General features: G+C 28.8%; 1 protein-coding gene across 9 annotated transcripts in view; it reads right to left on the bottom strand.

The window, feature by feature from the left end:
* Positions 1-1,018: 1,018 nt before the first annotated feature.
* Positions 1,019-26,213, bottom strand: part of LOC143248384 (RNA-binding protein 39-like) — a 60,796-nt gene continuing 35,601 nt past the window's right edge. For all 9 annotated transcript variants that reach the window (XM_076496746.1, XM_076496766.1, XM_076496772.1 and 6 more), the window contains 12 exons: positions 25,786-25,841; positions 20,187-20,366; positions 18,847-18,924; positions 18,411-18,437; positions 15,405-15,522; positions 14,678-14,770; positions 12,153-12,350; positions 9,061-9,126; positions 6,611-6,815; positions 6,054-6,186; positions 4,523-4,707; positions 1,019-1,825 (listed from right to left, as the gene is read on the bottom strand). In XM_076496746.1, coding sequence (XP_076352861.1) covers positions 1,740-1,825; positions 4,523-4,707; positions 6,054-6,186; positions 6,611-6,815; positions 9,061-9,126; positions 12,153-12,350; positions 14,678-14,770; positions 15,405-15,522; positions 18,411-18,437; positions 18,847-18,924; positions 20,187-20,366; positions 25,786-25,841 — 1,425 coding nt within the window. In that variant the 3' untranslated portion in view covers positions 1,019-1,739. The remainder of the gene's footprint in view (positions 1,826-4,522; positions 4,708-6,053; positions 6,187-6,610; positions 6,816-9,060; positions 9,127-12,152; positions 12,351-14,677; positions 14,771-15,404; positions 15,523-18,410; positions 18,438-18,846; positions 18,925-20,186; positions 20,367-25,785; positions 25,842-26,213) is intronic.

The following is a 26,213-nucleotide window of genomic DNA, read 5'->3' as shown; positions in this document are numbered from 1 at the left end:
TGGTTTTTCAAATGTTCACATATATATAAGGTATAACAGTCTTACTTTGTAGGTATTACATTATATCCACGTTTAAGCACAAGTTATCTCCAAGTGAAGAATCAGTAAAAAATGTTTACAGTTACTTAGTGGCACAAGAATAACATTAAGACTTCTAAAATTAGACATTATATTAACTTGGATACTGGTGTAGCAGTAATATTTGTCGAGATACTAAACAATTTAACTATAAAATTCTTCACAATGCTTTTCCCACAATAAACAACAAAATCCTCAAAAACTGTTTTTCAAAATTTGCACTGAAATACCAACCAAGATTGTGAATATTTAACTTTTATAAGCATTGTATTAATTTCTTACTCCTACATCTTTTAGTTTACTCTTTTGATAAAATCACCTTCTAAATCTTAGTAAGCAAAAAGTTGTTCAATTACTCAATGTTGAAAATTTCGTCCAGAAATTCAACAGGCATTGGTTCCAATTATACACAACTGTAGAACATGTAGGCTGGACAAAACAAAAATTTGTGTATAAATTATACCATGTTTGTATAAAAAAACTATAATTTGTTATTAATTACTCAGATATATCTTCATTCTCTTTCCTTTTTGATTGGTAGTTTTATTTGACCTATCTATTTCTTCTCAAACCAAACAAGAGGACATATGGAGTGTATAACATGTTCTGTCTTTTGCTTACCATTTACAGTAACACAATTATATCCTATAACAAGCCAATCAATGAAAATATTAATCACTGATTTTTAATCATTCTATTGGTATTTTATACCTGAATAATGTATACTGTCACTTCCATGACATGAAACACTACACTTGCAAGCTAAAACTTAAGAACAACTTACATTTTTCTTGTTTCTCAATAGCTAAGGTGTAGTATACTTGTTATGTTAGTTAAAATAATTATTTTGTACAGATTTAAAATACAAAGTATAAAACAAATTAATGTAAATAATTTGCAAAATTATAATGTAAAGCACTTTCTACACAAAAGTCTTGACTTTGAGCTGGGATTAGGAAAATTTATTCATAATGTTCATAAAAGGATACTATTTTATATTCCAAACATAAGAAACCAGTTACTTAAGAGATAAAACTAAACACTACCTTTTTACACACTGCTGTGTTGTGTGTCAAAAATATTTCAATTTACTATGTATTCACTTCAATTACAACTTTTAAATCTAATATAAACATTTGCAACCAAAGAGGTATGTCAAAAAATTAAACTATATTTTTTAGACACAAACTAATAATATAGTTATCATTGACTTCAGACAGCCAGACCTAAAAGTAAATTTGCTAATAAATCCATCTAATCAGCTTAATTCTGGTAATGAAACACAATAATCACACAGAGTATTGAGAACAAACACAACTGGCTATTATTTCTGGATAAAGATCTCATACAAATAATTCTGTGTACACTTATCAGGTTATGAGTAAAATGAATACAGAAATAATCCTGGAAAATTGTTTTATTTACAGATTTTAAAGAAATGTCATATAATTTGATATTTACAAGCTGATTTAACATAAAATGTACCACTCAAAAACTCCTTCACTATTACTCTTGCACAGTAAACCAGTGAGTTTATGTAAGATTGTTTATATTTAACTGGACAAAGTTGAAAGTTATACCTAACCTGGTTTTTTGTGTGGTTTTATACAAAAATGAAAAGACAAGAGTCACATTCAGTTAACAAATACATCTGATACTTTTCATAACGACCCTTGTATGTTTGCTGCATCAGGGAACAAACCATGATAGTTCACTACAGGGACGTAGGCAGCAGTGATGAATCGTCCTAAAGTGGAAAAGGAATTACCTAGTTAATTTTATTTGATTAGAAGTTAAACTCTAAATTAATTAGATAAGACTACTTATTAACTAATCACAGTAAAATTTTGCAAAATTAAACTCCATAAATATTAATGGCACATCAAATTTCCACACAGACAGTTCAAACTCATCTCAACTAGTAAACTGTCATAAATGTTTTTTTTCTTCAAATACTCAAATTTTAATAGGCTCATACACCATACAAAATGATGCATGAGTCGCACACAATGACGAATTTTAAGTCCTACACTTACAGATGTTTGAAGTGTGAGATAATCATATCATGACAAAATGCTATTATTTTACACAGGTTATAGTTTACATCCTGTAACATTAGTAAAAGATAAAATAAGAAACCCTACAGTTTTCAAAAGGTAGACCTATCATGGGTAAATTGAGAAAGACTAAGTTAAGCAGTGTGTAACAAAGTGATGTCATGGCTCCACAAAGTAAAATGTCATCACAACCTAGATGCATTTTGCAAAAGGAATGTTACAAGTGTGATTAATTTCTGTGGTACAAAAATGACATGAAATATGAAAATTTATGGGGTTTTGAGTCCATTTTACCTCACCATATTGTAACTTAAATTAATTTAGGCATGTGAATAATATTATATTTCGTTCATTTCATTAGTTGATATTATACAACACATCATCAATTTAATGCCAATATACATGTTAATGATTTATTTTCTTTTTCATCAGAGGTGAAATTGAAGAGAAAATCTGTGACCTGAATGCCTAATGAATCCTTGATTGACTGTACCCTCTGCTGTGGACTGTAGTTTTGTGACACTACAGCTGCTCAAAGAATTCATTAGACCTCTAACATAACAGATTTTCAACTTTAATTCTAGTGAAAAAGAAAATAAATCATTCACACATATATATATATATATATATATATACAAAATTTAATTTAAAAGTGAAATTGTAATGGTGTTATGCACTTACCATAAAAAAATATTTTTGTTTTTTGCTGTTAACTTACTAACTGCAACATTTTAAAAGCAAACCACAAACCATATATGGAACATTCTCTTTAAACTGCTAGAAGACCATACCCTATACTACATATCAGCAGTCATTAGGTTAGTGTACAGTAATGTGCCCGAAAAAAAATTATAATAAAATAATATGCAAATTCATTTGCACGAAAATGTTAAGAAAAACAAACAAAAACTAAAAAGATAAACACAAATGTGGAAAATTATTACAGCTAAATAATATTACAATATTGCAAATAAGTGTTAAGGAAGACTAGACAAAAATAAAGATCTTAAGCCACAAAAAAACAAGACACATTTTGTCAGACAGGACACTAACTTAAAGGTCAATGATTGCTGATTTAAGGTTAATTCACAACAATGAACAGTATTTAAAGTAACAATCTGTCAAAGCTTCTTTCATTTTTCTCTCAGCTTTAGTTTTGATACCCATTTTGTTGAACAAAAAAAATTATATTTATAGAATGAATTGGCTGGTTGAAGTGTTCAGAATCAAGGAAGTTTTCTGAATGTTCATAGTACATTTATGGTTGATGAAACATCAGTGTGTAATCATCAGTATTAAAAACAATTTTTACACTGTATGAGATAAACAATATTTTTAGTTATGCAAATAATTTCTTTAGTAACTTTAAAGTGTTTTTTGTCTGTTATTTAAAATTAATGAGTCTAGTTTTTACAGCCTTGTGTTAGATAACAAACTTTATTACACAAATGATGTCAATTCCATGGTGAAATTCTAGAATTTCAATTCTAAAGATGTAGCTCATCTTTACATGAACAAAGATATTGTTACAATAGAAGAAACAAATGGGAAATTGAAGAAAAATTTGTATTAGACAATCATTCAGTTGTAATAGATGTGTTTTTTTCAGAAACGATGACATGCTCACGAGCTTACAGTGATAGACAATAACAAAAGATATTTTGTCTATCTCTTTATTACTACTTTGTTTAATGATGAAATACCATTGGGTGTTGTTGCTTTTTATGTCTGTCTGTCAATATCAGTAATTATCCAACCTATTTATAACATGGTTTGTTTTAAACTCTAGGTGTATTTTCTGTAATTGTTTTTTATCAGTAAAAATGTTTATTGATTACAAACACTTGATTTTAGAAAAGGTGGAATGCAAGAAAAATATTCTCTCAGCTCTTCCCCGAAAAATTTGAGTTGATCAATAATTTTTTTTAAATAGGTATGTGTATTAAAATCTTAAATATATTGATCTACCCTGCTGTGTCTATTAAATATATTTTATATGTTCATATGCACATTGAATTCCCTTTGTATACTTTGTTTTCTCAGCTCAAAGTATGTACTTTTTTTACTGTCAAAAATATACAGAAAATTTAGTTTGATTATGTTTTAAGAAAATCAATGTAAATGAAAACAGTTTCTATATTAGAAGACCATTCTTTTTGAAGCAGCCTTCATATTTTTTAAATGATAGGAAGTGTTCTTTCTTAAGCAGAAGAAAAGCTACCCCTGAAATAAAGTTGTAAATGACACAACATAACTGTTCTTTCACTTCTTATAAACAGGAAGCTACTTATAATAGTACTTATTGAACAAAGGATTATTTACACAGGATTAAACAACATTTTATTGCACACTATTGTTAACATATTTTTTGTACACCAGTTTCTTACCTGCAAACCACCGTCCATGAAGAGCACTAACAGATGCTACAGCAGCAGCAACAGTAGGACATTTTACATAGACATTTCCCTGAGGTGATGCTTTATCCACATATACATGAGACACACCACCATGTTTTCTACATTCATCTATGACATCATTACGAACTTCGATGTCCCAAGATGGATTAGACTCTCTGTTAAAGACATGGAATAATTTATATATATATAAAAGTAATACAAATAAAGTTAAGTAAACAAAATCAAAAGGAAGGACTGAGTTAAAATCACCAACTCCAAACCTATGATTAGTTACACTGCACAACAATTTTTTGAAAAGTTTTGCTTCCTGAAAAGTTTTGCTGATTGCAACAGGTACCTGGTGGGTATGCACAAATATAGTTTTGGTTTTGTTTCATCACACAGAAACTCTGGGAAATGGACAGTTAACTGTTTACCAGCAATAACTTTTTAATTGCATTTATGTTTCTAATACACTATAAAGTTCAACATAATTAAGTGTTTTGCTCCTGATTTTCATTTGTATTCAATGTCTGGTGCATCATGTTGCAATGTCCAACAGAAGTCAGCAAGCATTGATGGATTCCAGTTGTCCTGATACCATTTTTCCATTGTAGTAAAACTGAAGATTTTAATGAAACGGTATGTGATTGGCAAATTTGGATGTGATTTTCATGATCAGTAGCCAAAAATCTTTAAGGAACACTCAACAGTGTTCAAGAAGCAAAAACTTTGTTGTGCAGTGTTATGTTAGTTTATTATAACCTAAAAACAAGCTGAAAAAAAGTAAAAAATTATAAAGAAAAATTCTGAACTAATTGAACAGATTCCAAGGTACAAGCTATAATGTGGGATATAAAATGTACCCTGGGTTTTGGATGTGACTTAGGAAGTAGGATCCACATTACAGTGGGGATACACCGTCTATCAGTCTTAACCTTCATTCACCAGTCTCACATAAAGAAATAAAATAAAGGAATAACAATAAATATAGAAATATAAATTAAGAGAACGAGATGTGGGTGCTGAAGCCCCCAACATCCCACATCTATATCACCTTTCACTGCCTGATGACAGTTGTGAAAAGGTGACTGCTCTCCAAAGTAAAGAAAAAAAAAATTAACTGAATAATAAAAATAAGGATATAGTACTACTTTAATTAAACCAGAAAAATAGATTCTTACAGAATAAGATAACAGAACAATTCCTATTCGTATTAGGATACAGTTATTTTCAAAACACAATTAACAATTGCTGTTTGAACAAATACCTAAACAAAAATTAAAAATGTACAATGCTGGCTCATACGTATTCTACATTTACAAATGGTTCACTGGCTTCAATAAAATTATTTAACACTGCCACAGAGAAGTTTCTTGAAAACAAGTGCAACACCAAAATCCTAATTCTTTTAATGTTTTTCACACATTCTGTACATCTGATATCATTATCAACAAATCACACAAAGCAAGTTGTGCTGTATAATTTTAGACTGGCAGACAGGTGTACAAGTCATACTTACGTTCCAGGATCAAACATGTTTGAAAGCATGAAACACTGAGTGGCTATAGGTGGAGCAGACTGACTGTTAGCAGCATTTGCAGTGTGTAATTGTAGTGCTGACATTGCTGCTTCTGGAATTTGAAATCCAGTCCCTGCAAATACATAATTTCTATATGTCTTTATTTTAATAAGTTCATTACTATAACTTTAAACTCAGTAACTAAAAATTGACTAAAAACTTGTATTCTGGTATAAAATAAACAAATGAAATCCAAAAACATGTATATTTTTATTAACATGGTCAGAGGAGCAAATGTAATGAAATGCAGGTTCTATTTAATTACTGAAGTTTAAAGAATAAATATATATAAAACTGCTTGAATACCAACTTTCACATAACAATTTGATGTTTGTTTTAATTGCTTAGTTACCTACATGATCATCAATTTGGTTTTAAATAACTACTTTTATTTACAAGTAATTAACTTCATAATTTCTACATCTGTATTAAGTAATTATGCTCCGTACTAAGTTTTACTGTATATAAAAAAAATTAAAACATGTTTTTTCACTAACCTTCAGCTAATTTTGCCATTAACTGAAGTCTCCCAGTGGCTCCCAAATCTATACCAGTTCGATCCAATTCTTCACTGTCCAAAAATGACGATCCCTGGGAAGTGTCCAGTCGTTCTGTTACATGACCCACTTTCATTGGTCTACCAGCCAATTCAAAGCCATTTAACTGTTCTAGTGCTTTTTTGGCATCTTCTGAATCACGGAACTAAAAAAAGAGTGCAGTCAATAAAAACATAACCTCATTTTTTTCTATGATAAGAATAAGAGAATGACAACTTTTTTTCAAATTCAAGAGCATCACAATTTTCTATCAGTCTATAGTAGGGCAAGGAAAAAAACTTATTTGTTTCAGCTAAATTCTGAATGGAATTAGTTTACAATTAGTATAACAATTAATAGCAATATAATTTGGTTTCTTACCTTATGCTAATAATGAAATAAAAAACAGTGTAGACAATACACTGACATTAAAACAGGACTGTGAAATTTGATGTATGATCATCAAATGGCAAGTACATAATAATCTGCAACTGAACAAATCTGCCATGGTGTGTGTGGCCAATACTAATATACAAATCCCACACAAGTAATTTACTATGTGATTTATAATGACATGAGGATAATTTTTTTTTTTTTTTTTTTAAATACTATAAATAGAGTTTGCTCTAATAATGGTATATCTAAGCATGTGTAAATGGTTTATAAATACATTATTGTGTTTCCTTTAATCATTTATCACCTCAACACTGGCAAAAGCAATTCTGATTTAACAATTAGAATCTGTTTCTTTCATCAGTTTAACAACTGGATTCACTGCCAAAATATAATTCAAGTATGTGAAGATTATTTTATTTTTCTCAGTACATATCTGAATAATTAATTTCATAATTAATGAAACAGACCCTAATATAGTGCAATTCTTGACACTAAAGCTAACTCTTGCAAACCGTGTGATCTTCTAACATTTACTTTCATGTAATTGTCAAGAACTAACATGTAAGTCCTTATTATGCAACTTTCAGATAAAATACGAAAACAGAAGACACAAGCATCTCAATTCCCAAATGATACAAACATGATGGGACAGCTTAAACAACAACAAAAAAAAGATCGTTTTATCCACAACTCCAAATTATACTAATGTTAACATTTTTCTTATGCTGAAAATCTATTTCCAATAAGTACTTACCTTTCTCACATAAATCTATCTCAATCTTCTTTCTGCCCTCTAAATATTCCTAAAAATATTACACTAAGCACATCAGTCTATATCACCCATTAATTTCGGACCATTTTTGAATATCTATGTATCATGTGACTAGTCTCTACCAATAATATTGCACCATCTATACTGATGCAGCTAACTCTCTTTCCTATTTGTACACAATCCTAATTTTGAGAATTGGCAAACTTTTAAAAGAACCCCAGCAGTGGGGAAGAAGGGTGGGAAATGCATGAATGAAAGTAAGAACCTAACAGAAATACATTTTTACTGTGAAAAAAACATTAATTTCTGATATGATCTTACCTCCACACAAAGCTAGAATTCAACATTGCAAATGTACAGGGTCCAGTTTAGGCACACAATATTGAAATCAAGCAGAAAGCAACAACCTAGAAAGAATGCGTATGCTCCAAGATTAAAGGAAAGTACACTAATAAGGTACTCCACTCTTTGCCCTTGAAATAAAAAATTAATCTGATACAAGTAGAAAAAAAAAAAGGATGTGCACAAGTGCAATTTATTCTGAGGTGCAATCCATAGTAAAGTATAAACTGAATTTGCTATGTACACACACAGCCACAACACACAATTGATGATCCATAACTCATCCATGGCATTAAAAGGTTGTGGATCAAAAAGAATAAATATGTATATATTGTAACATAAATACAGTGGCTAAGGTACATGGACCATGTTCTATATACTCATCAACCCCAACCATGCATAAACAGCACGCCATATATCAAGCAACCAGAGTGCTGGAGTGACAAACAAAACTGCTTTCTGAAGGGCCATGTGAAATACAACTCTGTTTCAAAACTGTTATATTACAAATAAAGTTCTAGAATTCTTAATAAACATGTAAGTAAAATGTTTGTGTAACCATATGAGTAAAACTCATACTTCTGAAACTGCAGTAGAAACGTTTTTGCCAAAAATAAAATTTGTCTGCTCATAAGAGATAATTAAATCCAAATTAAGTTATTAGACCTGCAACAGGATAACAAACACTAGTATTTTTAAAATGCTAAATAAGAGCACAAATAGCAAGATGAGTAACTTTAACAGAACATCATAAAAAATATGAAAAAAAAAACTTATCCCAAATTTTATTTATATATCAGAAAAGTTGAAGAAATAAGACTAATCAGATAGTAAAAAATAAAATAAGTTTACTTGATTAATTGCATTATACAACTCTTGCAAACAATTATAGAAAACTTACTGTAATAAATCCATAACCTTTTGACCTTGCTGTTTCTGTGTCTCTTACGAGTTCAATTTTGTCAATCTGAAATATCATTAAAATTTAGTAGTTACAATTTGATGTTTGAAAACTACATACAACAACCACAAATTCTACTCTATCTGACATAGAAAAGACTAAATTATAAATTAACACTATGTAACAAATAAAGATAAACACATACAAAATATTAACTTTTCTAGTTCTGTGATATTTAAAAATGTAGAACTTTAACATTTTTTATATTTGAATACGACTAGAACTGTATAACTTAGCAAAATAATTATCTCACTACAAAGCCAATCCATACTATAACATTTAATAAACTTTGTGTATCTTTACAAAATTTAACAGATTTTTAGTAAACATTTAAAAAGTTTTTGTACACAAAAATCTGTTTTTATCAAGTATTTTTACTATAGATTACCCCATAAATATATATATATGTAGTATTCTCTATATTAGTTCAAGTGCAGTGATTTCCACATTAAGATTACAAATACTTTTCATCTCATACATCTCAAATTTTATTTGTGAAATATCTGAAACCTCTTAAGTAAATTTCAAACAATTGTTTCAGCATAATTTTATGTTTTATAAGTTTTATAAGTTCATCAATTGGACTGACCTCACACACTCCCCCACCCAAAATCAAAATAAATTTAAACTACTCTTTTTTCTCTCTAGAATGAATTTACTCTTAAGCATACCTCAGAAACATTTATTTATTATATTATTTATTGTACTTAATCTAATCTCAACTAACTTAAAAAGTTTCCTACTTTTACATTTTATTTACTTTTATATTAATAAATAAATAATACACAAGAAAAATATGAAAAGAAGTACTTATCAGGATCCCTTTTTTACTGCACTAAGTAATTTTGTATTTAATTAAATAAAGGACCAAATAATGTTCAAAATGCAGACAATGACCCAAAACTATTACAATTTTTCTGACTTTTTAGCTATGCAACAAAAACTTTATCTAAGATAGGCGGTGTGCTTCCTGAAGGAATTAAGTTTGAACTGAAAGCAAACTTCATAATTCTCTTTACAGAGAAAACAACACAATTTCATACATCATGTGATACATAAAAACTTTGGCTTTCTCCTGGTTATAAATCTCCTGGACCTGAATTTCAAATAATAAAATTGAAGGCTATGAAACTTATGTTTTCCTGAGCAACAATGGCATTAGTAGAAGCAAGTTGGAAAGACATCAGGGTCCTAGTTAACCCAAACACCCAGGTCCAGTACACACAACAACACGCTGGGACATGTAAAAGTTTTGAAACTTTGGGTATCGAATATGTATGTCAAAATGTTCCATACACAGAGCAAACACAAATACTTTGTTCTGAACTTTGTACCATAACTAAACAGACTGCAGTTTTCACATAGCTGTTCACAATGAACTTCTATAGGTTTCACTAATGACAATACATTGCACAAAAACAATGTCACACGAAAGAGACATACATGTATGATTAAATCTTTCACCTAAGGTAGGTCAAATTGCACATTACAATCTTTAATAAGAGTCACATTCCAACATCAATTAAACTACCTAATTACAGATGTAAATATATAAACAGCATCAGAACACAGGTAATAAATCAAAGATTAATATCATCTAAGTTTTAAGTTCTAAATTTTACAAGGAAATACTTTTAAAGTAATCTCAATCTTTCCTAATATGAGAACTATGACATTTTTTTTTTATCTGTCTTCCCTCTTCTTTAATTTGTTACTACCCTTCCAAGTAGTACTAAATTTAATAAATTATACATTACAATGTTTTTATCATTCAGGTAAAACATAATTTTTTCATAACCTTCGATCTTACTTAGTTACAATGTAATAAAATACAAGACCACTCTTGCCACACCCACCTGTAACATCCTCACTTTCAGAACATGCCAATAATTCTCTCCAACACTTAAGACCATATTATTTATAACCATTAGAAAGCCAAAGTTGTTTTGTTTTTACAAGAAAGTGAAGTATTATAGTACTTTGTTGTCTGTAGAGAGAATTGTCTATTTTCGTTCCAGTTAAAATTAAATTCCCACAGAACACACATCCATGAGGTTTGCTAAATATTTAATGGCTTTGGCCAAACAGCTAGAAAGCCAGAAAAATTAAGACAGTTATGGAATAATGTTTCCTTTTCTTTATGTAATCATTGTGTATATTGATGCATTATTTACTTAAACAGAAATTATTTAATGCAGTAGTAAAATCAGTATAAAAAAGTAGAGTTCCATGCCAATCAAGAGCAAAAAACAGAAACAGTTATGCATTCCATTTCTTGCTTTTCATATCTATTTTTATTCACTGTTAAAAAAAATAACTGAAACATTAAAATTGAAAACTTAGGTTAACTAGAGTAAAATAAGTACTAATTTTTAATATGTTAGAGCTAGTCTGTGTGTTATGTAATTCAATATCATAAAGTGAGCTAAACATCTGACAATCAACTTGTAAATTATGTGGCACAAATAATAGTTAGACATGGTTCAAAAGGAAAGAAAATAATAAAATTTAATTATAAACTAATGTATACTGTTACAAGTTTTAAGCTAATTAACATAAAAAACTTTGTTTCAATTTGCAGTCATTCCAGAAAGAAAATAGTGGAAATTTATAACATTTCCTAATTTTTTTATGGTTACGAGATTGGTGAAATCAACAGACCTCATATAGAGTTAGGGTAAATAACAGATAAAATATAAAGTTTTTGAAAAAATCTGATATTTATTTAGAAAATTTTAGAAGTTATGCAAGTGATATTTGAAAATGTTCAGATGAAGATAAGCATTTTGAATCTAATCATGAAAAATTAGTTTACATTTATAAAAGGAAACAACAAGCAGTGTAAAATGCAAGTACATTACTGTGAGAACCCTAGATATTCTCAACTATAAAGTATTATTATCTATTTGATTCACACAATTCTTTGCAATCTATAAATCAGTTACTTTGTAGTAAAATTTATTTTGTCAGGAGCAGCCTGAACTGTAATCAGTAAATAGCTGTAAAAAAGTCAATTGCACTTGTATACAAACCTTGCCAAAAGGTTCAAAAATTCCTTTAAGCATATCTTCAGTAATATTAAAATGTAAGGAGCCCACATACAATCTCATTGGGCCAGTATTTCCCTTCTGTAGATTATTAGCACTAGCTGCTGCTCTATTTTTTTCAGCTTGAGTTGGTTGAACAATTATAGGTACACCTAGAAGTTTCTGCCCATTCAATCCTAAAGCCTGAAAAAAACACCATACAATTTTATGTTACTCTTTAATAACTTCCATCAAACCTTAAATGACAGAAATACAAGAAAATAGTACAATTATATATATTTTTTTTTTACATATTAATTTTCATAAACAATCTAAATTTCAGTTTTCCCACCTACCTGTGGATGACAAATAGCTTGTCTTCACTACACAAGGAGACCATACGGATCACAAAATAAAAATATGCTTTAACCCTTTCTGGATGGTGGGTCATGGTAAGCTAGGCCTGCGATTGAAAACTATTCAGATGACAAAACCTTTTTTTACTGAATATACTATTAAGCTTACTGAATTTAAACAAAACACACAAGTACAAGAACTTCTTATTTATAGCAAACTATAAATATTAGAGATAAATTGATCTCAACCAAAAATACTGTTCTTAAAATATCATGGCATGATTTCTGAAAGAAAAGTAATGGTGACACCATTTTTGAGAGGTGAGGCCCTTGGACACCAACAAATTTTTTGTTGGTTTGTGTGTTTGTATGATTTATATCAAACTTGAAGTTTTTTATTTAATTGTTTTCCCATTTAAGTTTTCTTATATAACCTAACAAGTTTCTAACTTTTATATTTTAGTCACATTAATTAAAAATATATATCAATAAATAAAAACAAGAAATTTATCACTTACTTTAGACTTTAGGCCATTTGCACTCTGTGCTTGTTTTAGTAAGGCTATGTTTTTCTAAATAATTAATGTAGCTTTCAAATACAAATTTTAGAAAAATAAAAACATACCTTTCACTAAATTAGGGAATAAAAAACTACTCTGATCTACCCAACTTTATAACTAACCTATAAATAGGTTATATAAATTTTTTTACTTCTCAGATTAACATCTTAGGTCCAAATGCATTGGACTCAGATGGCAAATTATTGACTTCTATGGCTCAAACTAAATAGATGATCATGTAATTTCAGTGCACAATTTGATCTTTCCATTGGTTATACACAGGTCCAATAGTAATGGGAAAGAGATTAAAGGATTTCTTAAAAGACAAAGGACATAGGAAGAATGTGTCAATGTGAGTTGAACAAATATACAGATAGCTCAGTAAACTAAGGGAAAACAAAGTTAAGAATTTATGTTCTAACTTCTCTGTATCTACAGCAAATTCTTCTACTTGTTTGAACAATCTGAATCAATTTTGCATTGAGAAAAATCTATAAATAAGAAATCACAGTATTACTAAGTCATATGGCTCTGAAAGTCATACACTGAAAATTTATTTGTATACTTCCTTTAAAAATTAAAGTGATTAAATCTCAGATAATATAAAAATTTTAATTGACACTACTTGTTGATGTCAAGCTTATTTACAAACATTAATAATACAGTTGTTTAGTTACAGTTTGAATGGAACTTTGTAAATGTTTGAGGCATGAGTACTTTGACCTAACACCCACCCATATTCATATGTTTAAACAAGTTTAGTGAATTGTTTTTCACCAGAAAATAGATTCAATTTAAAATAATTGTAATAAGTTTAATGCAAATGGGTTAAGAACTTTCACTGTGAGAACGTAAAAGACCAGTAATTTATTATGGCACTCCATTGTCCAGAAAAGACAAAATGATAGCTGTATTAGTAAAAAAGAAGTCAACTTTCAGTGAAGTAAAACAGCCCAAACGAGGAGATTAGTTAAATACTTGTACTAAGAATAATTACAGTGCATTATTTTTCTTTATGAAACGAGACAGAACAAATTCCACTTTTTTAGAAAAGATGTCCTATTTTGAATAAAGTATTAAAGAAAACTTTACGGTTTTTAAATATTTAATGTTTGAATACCCACTTTTGTCAGAACATAACTTGCAAGAAAAGCATTTCCCTCTCTAAACAGTAAGAATTGGAAGACTGCCTTCCTTCTTGAATAATAATGTATACCATGTGACTTTATTAGTCAAATTTAATCACTTGAAAAGTAACACAACATATATTCATGAGAAGAGAAAATTGTATTAATATACTGTAGATATTTTTTTTCTCTAAATAATCAATATCTATTTTTAAACAAGACAAAGATTAAAAATAGGTAAAGTTTGGACAAATTAGTTTGTTTTCATAAAAGAATACCAGTTTCTTGTACAAGCATTTTTAGTATTGCTCACTTAATAAAGAAATGAGTTTATAAAATATCATAAATTTTACCCTTCACAACAATAAAATGTATCTTACAAATAGGCATACAAATTTTGTTAAAATACATCTATTCTCACCTTAAACTACAGCTCTTCAGAAAACAAAAACAATAAAATAATAGTTAATCAGCTTACTAAAACTTACCAATGAAACAGATTCAACTAACTGAAATTCTACATAAGCAATTCCCTTGGACCTTCTTGTTTTGTTATCCATGATGAGTTTTACATCCCGTACCTATATAAAATACAGAAAAGTTTACTGTACTTACATTTATGTACTGACTGAAAAAACAAAAAACTTACAAAATCTTCCAACAGGAAGTTGAAATTCTACTAAATAAGAAATCATGATAGTTAACAAACATTAAATTAGAAAGATTTATTAAAATTATAATCACTTTATTTTACTAAGAGAAAATGCTGTAGTTAAAAATAATTTATGACTGTCATAAGTTATCTTCTATTTCGAATTTGGCAGAAATAGAAATAATAAGTGAAGGTATTATACTGATTTTTTTTTATTGGCCTTTGTATTTAGTACAATAACATAAAGGTAAAATAAAGATGTAACAAATTTTACAGATATTACCAACAGTTGCAATCTTGATGACTATGAAACAAAATGCAGTTCAGTATGATAAGGAAAAATCTGTGATCAAAGCTAAATGAACTAGGTAAAAAACTAGATCTGTTAATTATAATAAACATGATGTGTATATATATATATATATATATATATAAACACTAATCATAAAATTAACTCCTATTATTACTTTAGACTTGTTTTACATATCTTAACATCTCAAAACCTTTCTACAGTTGCTCCACTTAATCCTTAATAATCTTTTCGCTTATTAAAAAATTATCACCTTTCCTACAGCAGAAAAGAATTCTTCTAAGTCACGAGCTCTAATTCTCTGAGAAAGTTGCATGCAAAACACAGTTCTTTGATCTCTCTCTTCTGGACTGAGCTCTTCATTTGGTTCTCTGTGCCAAATATAACATGCATACATTAATGCAATACTGTTTTCAACAAAGAAAACAAATCTAACATTTCAAAAGTGCATTTAAAATAACTCTTGTAACCCTCCATATAAAAGTATGTAAAACTGAGCATGTCACAATTTTTTAAAGTGATGTGTTCAAAATTTAATAAAACAATTTATTATAACTGTGTGTTAAACACAAAAGACAAAATATAATTTTTTCAGATAAAAAACTTTTATTTTCATTTAGAGATTCGAGATTATGTAAACAAAATCTGAAAACTGCAAGGTGATTAAACGTATTTTAATCTTAACATGAATATGACCTTGTGTGCAGACTAGTAAGTCAAACTTTCCACAAATTCAATCAAATCTTGAGTAATAACACTTAAAAAAAATCATCTCTTTTTTGTGTGAAAAAAACTTGTAATGTTTACTAAAATTTTTCCAAATACAGAGACAGATGAATACACACTTGTGAATAAATAACTGTAAATTATGGCACATTTAAATCCAACCTATTCATTAAACTTTTAATATTTAGCTAAAATATTTCAATCTCTAAAATTTTACTTACTTCACAGGACTTTGGAATTCACTGAAGCTTACAGTTTCCAACATAAATTAAACCCTTTTGTTATAATTATTAGTATTACCTGCAAGTTAAATCACAGTTCACTGAGACTGATTTTTACCAACTTATGGAATAAGTAACTAATAGTAGTTAAGTCTCTTCACATAGATAATCTTAACTGATTTGTCTTTGTTCAATAGATATTTAGAAGCACTTAATTTCTACAACAAACAAATAAGAAACTATCTACCTCACTAACTTAAAGCAAATATTAAAAAGTAAAACTTAATATATATATATATTAATAGGCCACAAAATATTAACTTCATCAGTTATGTTAACTTCACAGTCTTAAAATAACTTGCAGAGATATCCATTCTTTTCCTATGACTTTTTTATAATTGATTCTTAAGTTTCAAAAGTGAAACTATTGTCACTATTCTGTAGGTTACTTGGGAGTTACTGTTCTTATAATAGGAGTTTTATTTTAGAGAAGTCTAATGTAGTCCATATTTTCTTTTCATTGAAGTCTAATACATTGTTCTTACATTGAGGTTTTTAGAGTTTAATATGGGCCTATCACTTAGACCTGCTAGAGTGAAATTATTGAAAAGATGTGCAATTAGAAGTTACTTGCATTTAATATATTTCTTGAATGTTCCTTATGTTTCTCGTATATTTTCGAAGGTTAAACACAAGAGATGGAGAATAACTGTAACATCTTATTTAACCAGAAAAAATGAAGCATCTTCAAGAAAGATTTAGATTTTGTAATTCAGCACTGTATGACCAATGATAACACCAATCATGAAATAATTAAGTGCAGCCTAATTACAGAAATACTAGTTTCTTTAATATGCATCTAACCAAACTTAAATATGAAAAGCAACATGATTTTCCTAAGAGTCCAAATAATCTATAAATAATAAAGAACACTACCGTTAGAAAACATTTAGCCCTTGAGTGGGTTAACAAAATTATAAAACTAATTTATTGATATTAGTACAACATAGAATATGCTATTATGTTCTTCCTGCAGACAGTTTCAGATCTCAATACTTTATCACCCTTAACAAAAACAAGTAGCATACATTAACATTTTTAATTTGACTGTATTTCATAATTCTACGAGTAAATTGTATTTTTGGAAGTATGAATTCCTTAACTCATTATTCTACTTTTAAGTTTATAAAATTAATACTAATCAATAGTTTCATGTAATTAACTTCCTACACCAATGAAAGAACAACTTACAACTTTTCTATTAATGTGTTAAAAATGGCAAAATTTAAAACTGTTTTCTAAAACACCCTTTGCTACTGTACTCAAAGAGCTTTGTCTCATGTAAACAGAATCGCACATTATCCCTTCCTTTATTGGAATATTATGATTTTTTTCCCCAATAATGTCCAAGATCAATGCATAACATTTCATCGTAATATGGACCCTTTCACTAACGAGTGTAAGGGCTGATTAAGTGTTGAAGAAAAAAAAAACTATCAATTGACTTCCAACAAGAATTATAAATTTTTCTCTTTTTTAACTCACTTTTATTACCACGAACAATGTTTTGTTTTGAATTTCATGCAAAGCTACATGACAGTACAAACTGTCATTAATTTAACAGTTACAGACAAGAGAGAATGCAGCTAGTCAACATGACCCACTGTTAGCTCCTGGATTACTCTTTTACCAAAGAATAATGGGACTGAAAATCATATTAAAATGCCTTCACAACTAAAAAAGCAAATATGTTCGGTGACAACAATTTGTACCTGCAATCCTCTTATTGCAAGTTGAGTGTTCTTAACCACCAGGTCATTACAGGCCTTTGAAGGTCAATAAATAAAACCTTGAAATCACACCTGTGAAGTACTTAATTGTTATTCAGTGATACTATAGACACCACATTATTTTTTAAAAACAAGACCTTCTTCACCTTATCACTTGTAACCATCCAGTTTATTGTTATTTATGCATTATTTAAAAACAAGAGACTTTCCCACCTTATTATCTATGACTATTTAGTTTATGCATTAAAGATAAAATAATCTCACATTATTATCTGTGACTATCTAGCTTATGCCTTAAACACCTTCTTCCTGAGACTATTTGTAAATTAAGAACTATTAGATGTAAGAATGGACATTTTTGTATTCAGATAGCCACAATTATCATAAGCAACTACAAGAATAGTAAAATGTTAACAAATAACATTTTTTGATGTAACAAAATGAATTATACACTTTAAGACAAATTAATTGAACTTCTTCATTCCCACAATTGCTCAAGCTCCAACACATGAACATTCATACCTTAAAGGACTTCTTTGTGGAGGAGGCCTGAAAGGAAAATAACATAATAATTCACAATTTGCAAAAACAAATGTAAATATTGACATTGATGGTAATTCTGTCCCATTTTAAGCTCAGACAGTTACATACAAACATTATATAGCTTGCTAAATCAATATAAACAGACACATGAATTAATAAAAGACAAAGATACTTAATATTCTCAATAGTTAGCTTCAACTATATTTTAATATTTTTAAACATTTTCATCCATAGAAGTTTTTTCCCTGTGTGTGTGCGTGTGCACGTGTGTGGAGGTAAAGGTTTAAACAAAATCACCTTCTTTATTTAAAAACAATTATAAAGTTCAAGTTAATCTTTGACATTACATCATCATAAAATCATTTTCATATGTGTACTGGTTTGCAATTACCTACATAATGATAGATATACCCACCTCTCTCTCACTTCATTTCGTGGTGAACCGGACCTCCTTCGCTCTTTACTTTTGTGTTTTCGTTCAGGACTGCGACTTCTGTAAAACAGTTTTTATTCATTCTAAACTAAACAGTTCTTATCTATTATGTACTTTCTCTAAAATAAGATAGAGTTCCAGAACTTAAAATAAACACCACTTTTTTTAAATAAATATTTTCATTACATAACTGAACTATCAGTTCTGTTTACTGGGTCAAAACTTATGTTTATAAATTGTCCTAACTCGATCCTTTGAAAGCAAGCATCTCGTGTAAAATACACACCTGCAATAAAATTTAAATATTCAAGTAACACTTCTAGCTGTTTCAAAATTTTTAACTAAAAATGATATTCCACCAATTTCTAATACTTTTTAATATAATTTACAAAGAAAAATGAACAAAAATCAAACTAATTTCTGCATAGTTCCATAGAATCTTGTTTCCTGTAAACAATGCATTCATCAGTGTTTTAATAATTTAGATGACCATCCCAAAGTAAAGGTTTAAATTTACAAAAAATATACCTTGAGAGTATAACCATCCATTCTTTGTCAATGGTTTTATTACTACAGTCCTTCATTCCCACCCTTTTATGATTACACAACAGGTAGTCTGAACAGTTAATTATAAAATTCAGCTTTAAAAATAAGCAACAGTTATATATAGTTGAACAACAAAAAAATTATACAGTATTGATGTCAATGTAAAATAAATAACATGTCTTCAGAAGTCATGCACTTTAGCTTAAAAATTGAGTAGTCAGAACTCCTATAGGGATGAATAAATACATCTAATGAATTGTTTAGAACAAAAAACAGTTATGAATTATTTCTTCTTAAAAGTGTCTACACACAATATTCTCATTGCTGAAAATGTTTTTGTGTTACATTATTTCTGTAGACTTGACACTATTTATTAAGTTGGACTAAATTTGCAGCAAGTTGGTTAAATATATCCACTGCAAAAAGTAAAAAAAAACTAAGGGATATTACAAATACCTCTGTGATCTGGAAAAAGTTAGACAGAACTTATCATATTTAATAAAATTTAATACATGTTCAATGACTTTCAATTTTTTTTGTAACAACAGAACTGTTCATCACAATCACAAAATTTAAAATTTCCAACAAAGAAACATATAATAACATGAAAGTTTCTTCTAAAACTATAAATCTCATAATTTCTTACGACCTCTTCAATTAGACATACAGAAACGTACAGTATGATATTCAGGAAAAAACAAATCAGGGTTGGTCAGAAAGTATTACCTAAAGCCCAAGTTTGTACACCCCTTTTCTTGTGCAAGCATATTAATTACCTGCTTTTCCTTTTATGTTCTCTGCCTCTGCTTTTACTATGTCTCCTACGATCACGATCACGAGATCGGCTTCTCCTTCCTCTGCTTCTACTTCTACGACCCCGACTTCTACTCCGACTCTTTTTATTTCGACCACGGCTTCGACTTCTCTTCTTTCTCTTGCTACTACTATTGCTTCCTCTAAAAGGAAAAAGGCAGAAAACTGAGTCAAAATTGGTTTTATCAATAAATAAAATTAGTTAATTATACTGTCACAACTTTAGTACAGTATACAGTTATAATTATTTCAAATTTATATCTATGTCTTACTTTTAATAAAAAAGCAACAATGTTGTTTTCCACTAAAATGACTGTGAAATGCAATGTTCAAGTCTATTTAAAAGGCAATGAAGCAAGTATTAAGTACAATGCAAAACAGAAATATACACAATGTTATGTAAATTAAATTTTGTAGGTTTTTTATCATACATAGTACTGTTTGTAATCATTATACAGCCTTAACTTACATTACTTACTTACAAAGCTTCTGATTGGGTACACTTGAGTTTGCTTAATACCTTGTGCCTCTAGCTTCTTTGAAAGAAACATGAAGAAACTTACCATTCCACAACAATTTTGTATCAAACCCATATTTTCCAAGCATTATAACATTCACTGAATTTAAAAGATCCAGGACAACATCTCACCAGTCAAAGTCTACCTCCATGATCACTGACTCTCACTTTAAAACAAACTAACTTCGATGTTGCATTTCTATTCATAAATACACATTTTTGCAAAAATTTGGAATTACTTTGATAAAACATAAGATGCACATTTTGTGAAAAATTATAAGATTTGAATGAGGTAATCAAATTGAAGTCGACTATCAAAATTTCTCTAATTCTTATAAATATTCAAGAAGTTTTTCATTGAAAGACCTTTCAACTGTGGGCAATTGCTCCAAGTTTTTCTTTACGAGATGTCTGAAAAAATAAATAAAAAGGTAAACTATATAAAAAATATTTGAGTGAGACATTGTCCTTTTTCTTCCAAAACCTAGTGAGACATCATTAAGTGAAACTTTGTCTGTATCCCTTTAGAGATCCTCAAAATGAAGTGCAGAAAGAATGTGAAGCACAATACTGTTGTAATCTATATTTTCAATATTTAATTTAGATATTTGCTAGAGGAAGCAATAAATCATAATGATAATGTAATAATCTAGTAACTTCAACTAATATTTATGTAAGGATATGTGCTTTATATATACCAATAGAAAGTAAAAAAAGTTTGTGAAGTATTAATTAGTTATAAATTAGAATTCTAAGAAGCTGGTGAGGTATTTAGATCACTGTTGGTTATTATATAATTGGTGTTTGTATTCTCTTTAGCTACTTGATCAGTTAGCAAAGAAATTCTGCTGTTCAGTACTTGGCCTACCTCTTCTGTCAAAAATGGATTTAGCCCATAGAAATATTACAGAAGACAAATTAATGTTATTGGAACTAAAGAAAAAAAGAAAGAAAATTAATTGTATGTTTCATAAATACTTCATTTATTAGTGACCATGGTTTTACAAGTAAAAGCATCATCAGATACAGCCTTTACTGGTGAAACTATGGTTGTTAATAAATAAAGTATTTGTGAAACATAAAAACTATCTTTGTTTTTTTCCTTTATTTTGTGATTATGAAGTCCCACCATGTACAAATGGTTTTAAATATCAATTATATAAGCTGTCATCATTACACTGGACTAAATTTGGCATTAATCTTACCAGATAATATAAAATACCAGATCAACATCAGGATATGTTATACATATTCACTGTCTTGACTGAAGACAAATTATTGCTTGATGTAATTGGCTAGCAGTGTATTATAAAAAAAAACAACTTAACCTTTACTACTGGGATGATAAAATAAATGTATGAGAATATGCTCTGAAACAACAACCAGCTATTAAACATTTCAAGACCATTTATTAAAATATCTGCCAAATAGAAATGTAGATAAATAGTAGTGGTAAATATATAAAAAATAGTTTAAAATGTTTATTTTTCACCTACATCTAATAATCAGAGGAGAGGAAACACAATTAACATTGTGATATACCCTATGCATTCTTGCTTAATCACTGCTTATAGGTAGGATTTCAGAACTGTTGCTTATACAGTTATACTGTGTAACAACTGATTTTGCTAAGACCAAAAGATTTTTACCATGATCCTACAATATTACTTAAAACTGACAGACATGTTTTTCACGTCAGCCATCCAGAACTTTAAATTTCAGTAAACTGTCAATGTGGTGACTGTGAAAGAGGTAGAGTTAATTTTAATTTATTGAGTATTTTGATCAAATATCTTGTTCCAGCTTCAAGTCAGTACTGTCTCAGCACAACATTGATGGAAGTTACATGAAAACATACAGTACCTTAAGTGCATGTTATTGTTAATTACCACTTTAAGGAAACCATGAAGTAAAAGTGTACACCACAGTATATCCACCAAGAACTAAATTAAAACAAGTTCTGATTCAATTACACATAAATCCCCCTTCCTCCTAGTCCATCAGATTTCAGAAAGGTTTGGAATCTTTACCTCCAAGATTTAGAACATTTAACTACAATGTAATAAATAAAACCAAAATACACAGATCAACTTTCTTGACACCTGGTGCACTTAAGTCCATTGCATGCAAACCTGTTAATTTAAATTTTTAGTAATTTGCAAGACATTTTCCTATCTTCTTGTTATGGGACTTCATACAATTACTAATATTTGCAATGAAGAGGCATTTGCTGCATGAAATAAACACGTTCAAAACAAATGCACCTGAATTGAAAAATATAATTTCTTTTTCATTTGTTTACAGTCAAGATATACCTGGGGTAGGTCAATTTTTTCTTAAGATATTTCTCACACAGCAACCATTTCTTTTCAACATGTAATATTTAATGCAAATATTTCAGTGATTCCCATAACTGACAGTCTACATCCCTGCTTTAACTATGAACTGACAGTTTATAAACTTTAAAACTGTAACTACGTAATTGTAAGTGTAAGATTATTCGAAAAAGTGTATCTACTTCAGTTATAAAATCACTGTTTATACAGTGTGAAAACAAATACAACTTGTTGTTGTGTATGCCAACACTACTTTTAATTTCTATAGAAGTATACCTATTAGTTAATAAGTACAAAACATGGTAGTGTATCATGCAGCAAAATTAACTTGCTACTGTATCTTGGACTGTAGTAATCCAAACCAGCACATAATTTCAGTGAATATGCTCTAATGGCCACTTATTTCACATACCAAATTTCAAAACAATCCATTATTAAATACCTGAGCTATAACATCTCCTATTTTGATTGAGTTTCTTCCTTTTCTTTTTCATTTGCACAAAAATATAGAAGCTTTATCTGATAGAAAAACATATTTAACTTTTATGGATTTGTTTTTAATTTGGTATGAATATAAGCAATATGTGCAAAGGTATTCAACAAAAACTGCTCACACTTGATGAAAATGTTTCCATATACCTATGCAAAGAATCACGAGCTATTGTTCTAACAATTTTACTATGGCTTCACCTCAAAGTAAAAGTAGATCATTTTTAGTCTTTTGTCATTTGGATTAGAGACAGCTGATTTAAAGCAGCAAAATTATAAATTAAAAGGACATACAGACACAAAAGTGCTGGTGAGGACAGGCAAACTAGATTAGCAGTTTCTAGCTCAAGTTTTCAAAAGAATCATACAGGTGAACAGTTATTATTAATTATTCAGTGCCAAGTTTTAGCACAAATTTACTAAATCATGTGAAATCTCCCCAAATAAAGAGCATTTATATCACATGATTTTAGCTTTTGCAATTACCATAAATAATGATGCTTGATATGGTTACACCAATTTTGCATGAGACAATGAGAAGAAACTGTTAATCTAAGTTCCACGGTGTTACTACAGAGAAAGCTATTATCATTGTTTTAGAGAGGAAAACCTACCACCATATATTCTAAAAATTCTGGTTGGTTCTGTACAATAAAGATCTGTTACAAATAACAGGGTTGCAATTCTAAAGCTAATGTGGGTTACTACTGAGTGTACTTTTCATATCTGCTGTGGTTTCTTGGTGTATATTCACAAAAAGTCATGATATCTACTCTTACAGCTTTAAGCAGTCAAAGTTGCCCAAAACTGAATTTGCCAAAAAAAAAAAAAATTTATAGGGCTGTAAATCAGAAACTATTAGAGATATTGATATAATCTTTGGCAATTTTTCATCATATGGGTAGATGAGCACATGTAAATTTTTTCAAAGCATGCTGTGGAGGTCACCTGCAGCCCCTGGATGATTTAACATGAAATGACCCTATTCATATGGTACAAATCAAAATATAAAACCATAAAATCAAAATAAACTACATGTTCAAAAATGAACAGTTGAAGTAGTGAATATAAAAAAAATGAAAACCCCCAAACTGATGAATTCAAAGATGAAAAAGAATACTGTTAACTTATTTCAAAATTTTATCCTAAAAACTTTTGATAATAATTTAGGAAATTATAAAGGTTATACAAATGAAATATGAAAACTGTATGATAAAAAAAAGTTTGTTTTTTTTTCTTAAAATGAATTTTGCACTCAGATTGACTCAGTGCAAGCTTAGAGAATTCACAGACAAATTGTACAATAAATACTTTATTAAATTTTTTTGTTTTGTTTATGACAGATTTGTACAGTTTACTAAAAGCTTGCCATATTTCACAAAGATACACTTAATACATTCAGAGTTCTAATACATATAGCTTCATGGTTTTTGAATTACACACAAAATGACCAATCCATTAAAAAGTGTAAATAAAATTTTAAAGTGCCTTTATTCAGCACCATAATAAGCATTTGAGTCCTTATAATATTCTGTATTTGTAATTCTGTATATGAATAAAAACATCACATAAGAAAAGTAAAAAAAAAAACCTTCAAAAGTTTTCCACAGGAAACTGTTTTTTGCACTTGCACATATACACATCTACCAAATATCAATCTGATTAATTGTACAATTTATTTTTTTTTCATACTAGAGAGACACATCATACATTTTAACCTGTTTTATATTAATTGAAACACATTTTTAAATATGCAGCATATTAAAAAATATATATAAAACATGTTGAACAACTAAGACCAATTAAAACATTTATGTAACATAATTCGTTGATATCACAACCAGGCAATAAATATAATATGATTAACCACAAGACTCATCTACTGATTATGTTCAATAAATCAACCTCACAAGATTTGGATAGTTGAACTAATCAAACATAATAATAATAATAATAATTGAAATTAACAGTTTTAATTAGCTGGTTATTTTGATGGAATTAATCAATTTAAGTCTATTTCAATTATTAAATTATTTTCATGACACTATTAATGTCTAACATATTCACTAAAATAGCTTATTTTGTTCTAATCACAATGACACTTCACTTAAATATAACAAAAAAGTTATATTTTATAAAGATTTTACATATTTGAGATAATCATTATATTTACTCACTAAAAATACTTCTTTTGAAAAAAAATAAAAGTTTAATACATACCTTCTACTTTCCTTCCCTCCACTAGAAGTCACATCACCTTTTCCATTGACTTGTTCCTGCGATGGTAGAAGAACACAGCAATATGATGTAGATGTCCACATAAGCAGGTTTCGAAAAGTAGAGAGAAGGGAAAAGGAGGACAAGACAGGATAAAAAAAAAACCAATACTGATTATTTAACTTATCATCAAGTTTAAATGATGAGATGGTTAAGTGAAAAAAAAAAGTTTTACCTCTACTGAAGTCTCATGTGAACCTGAAAGAAAAAACTTAACAGTCACTTTCATTCATTCTTATAAAAATAAACTCCTTGTCTGCAAAAATTATTAGGTATGCACATATTTAAATATTTGTATACAACTAGCTATTTTTTTCACGTGAAAATGTTCTTCTTATAATATCTTCATGGGACAAGTTTGATTAGAAAAA

This window comes from Tachypleus tridentatus, chromosome 1 (assembly GCF_004210375.1).
Source record: "Tachypleus tridentatus isolate NWPU-2018 chromosome 1, ASM421037v1, whole genome shotgun sequence".
Classification (NCBI taxonomy): domain Eukaryota; kingdom Metazoa; phylum Arthropoda; class Merostomata; order Xiphosura; family Limulidae; genus Tachypleus; species Tachypleus tridentatus.
Note: the sequence above shows the minus strand (reverse complement) of the source record. Positions and strands in the feature narration are given on the sequence as shown.